The 10,314-nt window shown below is 56.8% G+C and overlaps 1 protein-coding gene across 4 annotated transcripts; it reads right to left on the reverse strand.

The window, feature by feature from the left end:
* Positions 1-3,442: 3,442 nt before the first annotated feature.
* On the reverse strand, positions 3,443-8,149 carry LOC128801582 (serine/threonine-protein kinase pim-1-like). Of its 4 annotated transcripts, XR_008435215.1 has the most exons (7): positions 7,461-8,149; positions 7,291-7,341; positions 6,720-7,086; positions 5,988-6,164; positions 5,594-5,745; positions 4,493-5,354; positions 3,443-4,220 (listed from the first exon to the last, which is right to left on the reverse strand). XR_008435215.1 is itself a non-coding variant. In XM_053967580.1 (5 exons), exons 1-5 carry the CDS (start codon positions 8,022-8,024, stop codon positions 5,639-5,641), a joined length of 1,266 nt encoding a protein of 421 aa, XP_053823555.1. In that variant the 5' UTR covers positions 8,025-8,149; the 3' UTR covers positions 5,483-5,638. The 4 variants fall into 4 exon arrangements, 2 of the variants coding, with proteins under 2 accessions (XP_053823555.1, XP_053823556.1); XR_008435216.1 differs by lacking the exon at positions 7,291-7,341; XM_053967580.1 differs by lacking the exons at positions 3,443-4,220; positions 4,493-5,354 and having other exon boundaries at positions 5,483-5,745.
* Between the last annotated feature and the right edge of the window lie 2,165 nt (positions 8,150-10,314).

Consider the following 10,314-nt stretch of genomic DNA (forward strand, 5'->3'; position numbering starts at 1 on the left):
TACTCCCACTAAGAAGACCACGTGTCTCCCCAGGCAGATATAGCCACCATCATCCCCCACACCACAGGGGTTTACCCACCTGGGCCTGTGTCCTGGTTTTGGACAAATTAGGGGAAAACACCTCCAAAGGAGCCCCCTATAGGAAACCAAACCCTCCGCAACCCCCCCCCCCCCCCCACCGGGTTCGGGAGGAATTCCTTCAGAGGGGAAGTGGAAAAAACTTGTTTATTAAGGCACAACAAAAAACACTCCCCAGCACAAGAGAAATAGCCCAAGATGATCACAGATGTTTTCACCAGTCCAAGGGGGTTGAGCTGTATCTCTCTTCGCCGCAGAGGGTACGCAGCTTCTTTCGCAGACCCCGGGGGAGCTCCTGCCTGGAGTAGGTCCGATGTCTTCGGGCGGGGGGGGGGGGAACAACGGAAACCGGGAAAAAGGAAAAAAAAAAAATGGCAAAAAAGCAAGCCAGCGAAAAGCAGAGGAAAAAGAGAGGAAAGCAGAGCCAGCAAAGCATGCAGCCAGCATCAAGCAAAAGCAGCAAGCCAGCTAAGCGGCAAGCCAGCAGCCAGCCGGGGGGGGGGAAGGAAGACAAAACAAACTGAGGACAGGGAACAGAAACCACGATTGGGATAATGAGCATGAAAATGTCCTGTCCCCACGACAGCCTGCTTGATCTTAGCCCATGTTTCACATTCAGGGATAACCTGGAGATGGTGTCCATGGTTAAATCCACCCCTCGCTCATGAGCCCGTCTGAAGTTCCCATCTCTGCCCTGATGACCCGAGGTGTCCAGAAATAACTCAGCCTTGTGTGGCCAGTCCAGACCCTCCTGAGACACCTGAATCCTGGCAGCCCCATCCCCCTGTCCATTGTTGCAATGCTCTTCAGTGCCTGACCCTTGGACATGTGAGCATCCACAGGAGGGACTTTCACAGCCAGCTTCTCCCCTGGGCAGCGATGTCTTTTCCCGGTCCAGCAGCCCAGATGGGTTTCCCTCTGTGCTGCCAATTGTCCTTTCTCCATCGTTCCAGCCACCCCACAGAGCATTTCCCACCATCCCCGAGTCAGTGCAGAGGTGCAGCGCTGGCCATTTCTCTCGCTCAGAGCTCTGGGTGTGGTCCCCGTGCTGCAGTGACTGCAGGGAAGGGGACCCCACAATGGGACATTTCTTGGCCAAATACGGACAGAAATAGTGACAAACTGTCTGTGACTCGGGTTTTGGCCTCGCAGCCGCCGCCGTGGTTTGCAGGGAGCTGCAGTGTGGCACGGCCCTGGCTGTGCCCGGCAGCGCTGGCCTGGGAGAAGGTGTCAGTGCCAGCTGGCCCAGGGAGCTGCAGCGTGTGGGGAACGAATCCCTCCTGGCCTCCTGCCCCAGGGTGACCCTGCAGGGCCTCATGGAGCCAAGGGACCATTGTAGCACTTCAGGGCCGTGGAATCAAGGTGACCTTTGTGACACTGTGGGGCCTCGTGGGACCAAGAGGCCATTGAGACACTTCCCAAGCAAGGGGCCACTGTGAAACTCTGGGGCCTGAAAAACTGATCCTGTATCAACCAGATAGAAAACTTCTATCACAATCTGGCTATTAGAAAGTGTTCTGCCAATCAAGAGGGGAGATTTAAAGAACACAGACACCAATGGAAAGAATGGTCTTATTTTACTATGAACATAAAGACAACACAAAAGTAAAATGACATATTCAATAACTATATCAGTTGGCTTTAGCAACAAGCCAATGTCAGCAAGGCAATGCACCTAATCATTACTGTGGGAGAGAAAGGAGCATGATTGCCAAAGATACATCCCCAGTTGCCTAAATACTTTACTACCATCCAGAGTCTGCAGTCGCTGGAGAGCCCCGTTTCACAGTGAGGATCTGGAGAACCCTTCCCAGCAACGGGCAAAATCCTGCACTGTGCATCCACCCATAGGTGAGCTCTCCAAATTCACCCCAAAAGTGAGTCTAGCTTTTATAGGCCCAAATCAGTAACTCAAAGTGACTTGATTATATTTTTAGCACAGGAACTCCTGGATCTGATAGCACACTTCCTGACCAGCAGGGACCAGGGTTTGGCCAGAGCCCAGACCTCGAATGGGAGCGTTTTCCCCTAAAATACCCTACAAACAAGACTCTATTAATGTCAACTGGGAAAGTTTCTTCAGATTATACATTTCTTGCAGCTAACTACACCAGGTTATACGGTGCTGGCATAAGCATCATTGTCATGTATTTTAGGTAAATAATACCAATGGTGTTGCTCACACAGTGCCCAGGATTTGCGCTGTCAGTCAGCTCTGGCCGAGGCCTGCTGCTCAGGGGCTGAGCCTGGCCGTGCTGGACTTGCTGCCCATCACCGAGGAGGAGAGGCAGAGCCCTGGACAGGTCTGCAGCCGTGACAGGTGAGCCAAGGGTGGGGGGACAGTGTGGCACCCACGGGACAGCTCAGCATCGCCGGGGACAGCCCGGCAGCCATTGGAAAGCCTGGCATCCATAGGGGCACCCTGTCATCCACTGGGAGAGCCTGACACCCATGGGGACACTCTGGCATGCCTGGGGACAGCACGCCACCCCCTCTGCCTCACCTCTGCTGCCATGGGCACCCATGGGGCAGGAGGGGTCTGGGGGCTCCCGGGGGTCCCCGCCCCACTGAGCCCGGCGGTTGCTCCACAGCCGCGCTCCGGCCGGGATTCCAAGCGGTGCCAGCTCCGCCGGGACGAGGACGGACACTTGTGGTTGTCGGGGGTGGCGCGGAGGTTCTGCAGCCTGCGGGAGCTGCTGGGCACCTCCGGGCGCTGGGGGCTGCAGGCACAGGGGCCCAAATACGCCTGGAGCCCTCCTATTCCCTCTGTCCCAAAGGTGACACCGGGAGATGTCCCAGAGAGGGAGCAGTGACCTCAGGAAATGGCCGTGATGTCACAGATGAGCTGTGTGGTGTCCCAGAGGGGGCTGTGTCATAGAGGCACTGACGTGGTTGTGTGTGAGAGAGGCACAGAGCAGCTGCAATGTCAGCAAGGGGCTGTGTGACATCACAGAACAGGTTGAGTGAGGTCACAGAGAGGGCTGTGACATCATAGAGTGGGTTATGTGAGGTCACTGATCAGCTAAGGCATAACAGAGGGGACTGTGTGACATCACAGAGTGGCTGTGTGATACCAGAGAGCAGTCTTTGATATCACAGGGCAGCTGTGTGACATCAGAGGGTGGTCTCTGACACCACAGGGTAAGTTGTGACATTACAGAGCAGGTTGTGACATCAGGGAGTGGGCTGTGACATCACAGAGCAGACTGTGACATCACAGTGGGACTGTGTGAGGTCACTGGGTTGGTCACTCTGCCCCAGCCCCCCTCACATTTCCCCCCCAGCGAAGTCTCCCCTGCTTGTGCCCAGCAGGGTCCCCTGTCCCCCTGGGTCCCCCCTGCAGCTGGAGCAGGGTTAGGGAAGGGCCTCCAAGGTGGGGCTTGATGAAGTTAAGGGTTAGTAATTAACTAATAATTGATTGCTTCTCAACACAATGTTTAGTTAGCTGGGTTTATAATGAAGAATATAGAAACTGACAAATAGCTTTTAGGAACATAAGACAATTGTGGGCCTCCTCTGTTCTGAAACCAATTGAAGACAAGGAATGGGAGTTCTACCAAGGTTCATTTGTCATATTCTCATTGAAAAGGTAGAAAGGTCAGAATGAGGAAGACTTCATTTACTTCCTCATTTTGGGACCCCTCCCCATGAAAGGGACCACCAACCCATTTCAAGGAACAAACTACGCATGCTTAATAGCTTTTGGAATGATTAGCATCCGAAGCAAGGAATGGGATGTACCAAAATGATGAATATGTATTTGTATTTTGGGTATTCAATTATTGAGTGGATAAAAGGACTCTGTAATAATTTGAAAGGTGTGGTGTGTATTTGGGAGCTATCCCGCACGCTGCCTGGCGTCGCAATAAACATACACTTTCTAACTTTAAACTGTTAGAGAGTTTTTGTCCATCACAGTTGGATATTGGTGCTAGATCAATATCCATATTTCTTGAATAAATCAGTGGCATGTTTTCCCTTGGAGGTGTACACTCTGCAAACTTAAGCTGTGTTGCTGAAATGCTCAAGCAAGTCTGTGCTGCAGGTCACACCATTTCTTCTTTGGCTGATTCTGGCCCGGTGCTGAGCGCCAGCAGAGCCCTGGCAGAGCCCAGAGCAGCCTCAGCATCCACAGAGCCCGGCTGCAAGGAGAGAAACCAGAAAGTGCCCCTCAGCTGAAGGCTCCTGTCCCCTTGTCCCAGCCGCCCGCGGTGCCCAGGCCATGCTGGCCGTGCCCAGAGCGGTGCCCAGAGCTGCCCATCACTGCTGCCTTTGGGAGCAGAGCAGGAGGGCAGGACATGCAGGCAGCCACGGCACATCCAGCCCTCAGCAGCTGCCCGGAGGAGGATGCTCCTGTGCTCGCTGCCATCTCCCCAAAGCTCTGATCCCACCATGCCAAGCAGATGGGACCCACCTGACGCCATCCACTGCTGGAAGAAAAGCTGGTCCAAAACGATGTCCTCAACCTTCTCCAAGGGCACGGCCCATCCACGCCGCAGCTGCTCCCAAGCACTTCCCCATCCAGACTGGACCCCACCTAGAACGCTTCCTCTAGAAAAACACACAGAAATGATTGACAATAGATTACATACAAAAAGGGGAAACAAGAAAACAAGAAAAATCATATCTCTGACAGGGACTTGAGGAAGGCCCAACCCCTGCATGCCAGGGAAAAGCCCACCCACAGGTGAGGGAAGCCCAGGCTTTCTCCCTTTCCCCCTGCACTGCCCCCCAAAATAACCGTGATCCCAAAGCAAACAAGGGCAGGGGAGCAGCCCAAGCCCTTCCTTGCCTGCAAAGCAAAGCAGCCCCTGCACAGGTTCTGGAGTCCCACCTCTGCTCCCACCATGGGGGTTGGTTTGTGTTGGACTGGCTGCCCCAGCCCCAGCCCCAGCCCAGGGCACGGTGGGTGGCGGGGGCTGTTGGCAGGGCCAGGAGCCCACTCCCATTTCGTACCCATCCCAGCCCATCCCCCCAGCCCTGCCAAAAGCAGCTGGGCAGCCGACTGAAGGATCAGCTGCATCCGCCCCAGCAAAGGGAGAACCTTTGGTTCCCTGCCAGGCTGTGCAATGCCCAAATCTGGGAGCATCTCCTTGCGTGTGGACTCATATGCAAATTCCCTGTGGAGCCTGGCTTTGGAGAAGGTGGCAGAATCCAAGTCCATCATCTTCAGTTGGCCAGGCCGAGGAAGAAGTTGTCATCCTTGATGGAGTCCTTGCTGTCTCCAGCAGCAGCAGCCCCACCTAGTACAGCTTCTCCAGGGGCTCCTTCTCTTTCTGTGGGGGTGAGACCAGGCTGTCAGGGTTCTGCCCAGGGCCCCAGCTGTCAGGGAACCAGGACAAGCAAAACCAGCTCGATGGTAGCCACCAGTGCTTGCCACACCAGTTGTCCAGCTCCGCTCCAGCCCAAGAGCTGCGTGTTCCCTTCTGCTGACCCCTGCTCAGAGCTACAGGCAGGACAAAACCTGTCTGGTTGGCTTTGCCACTGGTTGCCAAGAGATGTGTGGAGCCGTTACCTGCCAGGCCCCTGGATCCAACTGCACGTGGAACTCTCCCATCCTCTAGGGCAGAGGAACACCCCGCACCCAAGGATCGCAGAAAAGCTCTTCTAAGGATGGCCTGTCCAAGGGCTGCATGGACAAACACCTCTTAATGACATCCTGGCACTCTGGGGAGAGAAACCAGAAATCACCAGTCAGTTGGAGAAGTTGCCCCCCCTGTTCCCATGCTCAGGCCATGCTGGGTGTGCCCAGAGCTGGGCCTGAACTTCCCCATGGATTCTTTGTTTGGAGGAGAGCAGGAGAGCAGGACTTGTGCCACCTCCTCAGCAGCTGCCAGAGCGGGATGCCCACGAGCTGCTGCTGTCTCCCAGCACTGGTATTGCCCCCGTGGCCAGAGATGAGGATCCACCTTGAGAGAGCCGTCGTGGGAACAAGATCCGCCCCCAGATGATCTCCTGACCCCTCCTGAATGAGTGCTTCCCCATGACCAGGTGGTACAGCAGGAGGCCCAGGGACCAGATGGTCGCTGCCTCGCCGTGGTAGCGTTGGTGGTGGATCCACTCTGGTGGGCTGTAGGACAGGGTTCCTGTGGAACACAGACAGAGTTCAGCAGGGAGATGCTGCTGCTGCTCCCAGAACCTGGCCCCAGCACCCCTGGGCATGTAGGGGCTGCCCCAGTGGCATATGGGGTGACTGCTGCCCTCTCACCAGCACCTGGGACTTGTCTACAGACTCAGGGCTGGAAAAGAAGCCACTGGTGCTGGAAGAGGGCAGCAGAAACCCTGGGAAGGCCCAACCATGACACACAAAAGAAAAATTCATCCAGTGGTGGAGAAACCCACTCGACTACCTGCCTGCACAGCCTCCCAAAAATGTGAACAAGCCAAGGCAAACAAGGGGAGTAGAGCAGTCCAAGCCCTTCCTCGCCTGAACACCAAACTGTCCAGGGCATGGCGTCAGAGCCGCCTCTCTGCTACCCCCATGGGGGTTTTTGTCAGGCTGGCTGCCCCAGCTCCAGCCCCAGCCCAGGGCACAATGGGTGCTGAAGGCTGTTGGCAGGGCTGGGAGCTGGACCCCCTCACACCCCCACCAAAATCAACTTGGTTCCAGCATTAATCCGGCATCCCCTGGTAGGGCTCACCTGCAAACTGGATGTAGGCTGTGTCTTGGAGGAAGACGCCACAGCCAAAGTCAATCAGTTTCACCCGCCCGGTGGCCAGGTCGAGCAGGATGTTCTGGGGCTTGATGTCCCTGTGCAGGACCCCGCAGCTGGCGCAGTGCCACACGGCCTCCAGCACCTGGCGGAACAGCCCCCGCACCTCCTCCTCCAGCAGGAACCTCCGCTCCGCCAGGAAACCCGACAGGTCCTGGCACTGCTCCGGACGCTCCAGCACCAGCAAGACGCTGTCGGGGAGCTCAAGCCACTCCAGGAGCTGAATGACAGCAGTGCAGCCAGAGGCCACCCTGGCCAGCAGCACGATCTCCAGGGGTGCGCTGGTGCCGTCGGGCTGCGGGAGGAGCGCGATGCCGTCAGTGGGGCTGAGGCCGTGCCAGGGCTGGGGAACCCCTCAGCCAGCCCAGGATGCTCTGCATGCCCCGCTCAGCCCACGCCCGCTCTCCCTGCAGGGCTCCTGGCAGCTCCCACCCTGCCGGGCCCCGGCTCATCCCCGCCTGGCATGGCCCGGCTTCTGCCGCTGGGACCGCTCACTCACCAGCTCGCCCCAGTGCCGGATGCGATCCCGCAGCACCCTTTTGATGGCCACCTGCGAGCAAGGGAGAGAAGCGGGTTCAGCTCACCCCCCGCCTATCCCAACCCCATCCTCCTCCTGCTTCTCCTCCTCCGCCCCCTCCTCCTGCGCCCACTGCCGGCCCCGCCGCTCACCGGGGCGCCGTCCGAGAGCCGCGTGGCCGCGAAGACGCAGCCGAAGCCGCCACGGCCCGGCAGCGAACCCAGCCGCTCCCGCTCCTGCAGGGCCTCCTGCGCCTTCCCTGCGGGCGGGACGCGGCTGTCAGCGCTCAGCCCGGGGCCAGGAGCGGCCCCCGAGCGCCCCTCAAGCGCCGCGGGCCGGCCATCCCCTGGTGTTCGCTCCTGGCAACGGGACAGTGGCGGCTCGGGGCCGGCGGCCGCGCTGCCGAGCGGCGGAGCTCGGGCCGGGGAAGCCGCAGAGGAGGCGGCGGCAGCAGCCGCGCCGCCTGTGTCCTCCGTGGGGCCCGGGAGGAGCCGGGGCCGGGGCCGGGGCCGGGGCCGGGGCCTGGCTCGGGCCAGGCGGAGCCAAAGGGAGGCGATGCCTCCCGAGCCCCAGGCACTGATGCCCGCCCAGCAGCGCCAGTGCCAGCACGACCAGAGCCGGGCGGAGGCGAGACCGCGGCGGGACGGCCGGGGCCGGGGACGGGACAGCCCCGCCTGGGGCCGGGGGCGGGAAGGGGGCATGGCCCGGCCGGGCATAGGGAGAGAGAGACCGGGAGACGAGGGGACAGCGGGAACGGGAGAGCGGGAGAGGGTGCGGGACAGCAAGAGAGGGAGAGGAGATGCAAGAGGGACTCGACAAAACTGCTTCTTTCGCTGCTTTCACTGCTGCTGCTGCTGCTGCTGCAACTGAAGCAACTGAAGCTCCGGGGCCGTTTGTCCCCGTGTCCGTTTGTCCGTTGCCCGATCGCTCCCACGCCCAGCCCCGCGCTCCCGGGGGCAGCCCCTGAGCCTGTCCAAACACGGGAACTTTGCCGTGTTCAGCCCAGACCCAGAGTCTGGACTCTGCACAGTGGCACAGGAATCCCCTTGGGCGCTGCTGTGCATTGTCCCTGCTGAAGGTCAAAAACTCTCGGAGCGCATTCCCTGAATGCAGAATTTGTACCTCACCCAGGCACTGCACTTCCCTATCCAGCACTGCTTTCCAAGAAAACCAGGGGAAGCCACACTGTATGTAGCTCATGGTATTTTCCAGTGTCTAAAACTTGCCATGTCATGAATCTTAGAGTTGAGATCTTTTTGGAATTAATGCAATGGAGAAATAGTGCAAGATGGAAAAGGAGAGCATAAAAATAAACAGAGAAAAGCATCTTGGACTGCTTCTTTCCATTTTCATTTCATTTCTTAAAGCTGTTTCAGTTTTCCGAGAATCTTCTCCGCAGTCCTGTTTGCTCTTTCCAAGAACCTTTCCTGGAGAACGAGGTGCAGCTTCTGTCTCAAGATGTGCCACCAGCTGCAGCTTCTCTTGGCATTCCACACTGTGTGTGCAGCAGGACTCTTGCAGCAAAGCAGGACAAATGTTTGAAGAACTTGACAACTTGTTCTTTCTTTTCCTTGTGGTCTGGGCAGTTGTGCCATTGGTAAGGTTTTCATTGTTATTGTTCTACCCTAAGAAAACATGATGGGCTACCAGGAATCATTAGGGAGCACAAGCCTGACTGAATGCAGAGAAAGAATCTGCAGAGCCTGCAGCCAGAAATGGAGAGCTGTGTGATAATCATTGCAACATCTCCATGGATATCTTGAAAATTATCTAGGAGATGAAAATGGCCTGACAGAGGGAGTTTGTTTCTGTGTTCAGATTAGATGTTTCTACATCTCATGCACTGATATAAATCAGGAGTTCAATCAGCTCATGGAAAGCACCAGAACAAGCTGGACCTCTCAGGAGATGACCGAAAGAATCTGAAAAGAAGAAATGCAGGCAATGACTTGGTGGACTTTGTCTGAAAGAAGTGTCATTTTTCCCTTATAATTTGTAATCCATCTCCTCTGCAATGATCTTTTGGAAAAAGGCCATTTTCACCCCAGATTCCCCATGAAATGGGAAGGCTGAGCTTGTGGAAGTGCCTGAAAGATGCCCTGTTCCTCTGCAGGGACACTCAGGCTGAAACAGGAGCCTGAGCCCTCTCTGGGGAAGCCTCCTCCGAGCTGGAATTTGTGCTGTGCTGGGAGAGGAGGAGGAGGGGGAGAACGCTGGGTGCTGTGTGGCAGGAGCAGGAGGTTTGGGCCGCAGGACATTCCGTCTGCGCTGCTGCCCCGCAATGGGTGGGAACGCTGTGGGGAAGACTGGGGGAAACTGGAGCGGACTATGGATGGCACTGGGGGGAACTGGAAGGGCCTGGGAATGAACACAGGTGTACTGGGAGGGAGTGGGCTGTACTGGGAGGGATTGGAGGGGCACTGGGGTTGTACTGGGGATGAACTGGGGATGCACTGGGCTGTGCTGGGAGGGACTGGAGGGGTTGAATGGGCTGTTCCCGCCTCCACCACCTCCCATTTGGCAAGGCTCGCGCCCATCATTCACCCACAGCCAATCATCGCCAGGGATTGTGGCTTTGGGGGCGGTGCCTGGAGTCAGGGCTGTCTTTTCTTTTGCCTACAACTCCCATCATGCCTTGCAGCCATATAGAGCCCCATTGGAGCCAGGACTACAACGCCCGTCATGCCCCGCGCTCCACAGAACCCCTGGTATCCGTCCCCATCTGTCCCATAAGTGTCCCCCAGACCCTCCAGGATCCCCGAGTGACCCTCAGCGCCCATTTGGGACCTCCCAAAATTTTACTGGCAAAGTACAAAAAAGCAAGAAACTTTGGAAAAGGATTTAATACAACATCCAATCCAACATAAAACACTCTAGAAGTAACTTAATTCACTCAGCCCATTTAACCTGGAAACCTTTAAGCACTTTAGTTGTTGAGGTACCCAAAAAATGTTCCATAAAAAGAGCATTAGAAGGAGAGAAAAGAGACAGAGACGCAAAGACAGA

The sequence above is a fragment of the Vidua chalybeata genome, chromosome 30 (assembly GCF_026979565.1).
Source record: "Vidua chalybeata isolate OUT-0048 chromosome 30, bVidCha1 merged haplotype, whole genome shotgun sequence".
NCBI classification, from domain to species: domain Eukaryota; kingdom Metazoa; phylum Chordata; class Aves; order Passeriformes; family Viduidae; genus Vidua; species Vidua chalybeata.

Bases quoted from the DNA above. Each gene is read 5' to 3' on its own strand.
- LOC128801582 (XM_053967580.1), bottom strand. From the start codon at position 8,024: ATGCCCGGCCGGGCCATGCCCCCTTCCCGCCCCCGGCCCCAGGCGGGG. The intron at 7,342-7,460 runs GTGAGCGGCGGG...CCTTGCTCGCAG, and splicing joins GGCTCTCGGACGGCGCCCCG to GTGGCCATCAAAAGGGTGCT. The intron at 7,087-7,290 runs GTGAGTGAGCGG...CTCCTCCCGCAG, and splicing joins TCCGGCACTGGGGCGAGCTG to CCCGACGGCACCAGCGCACC.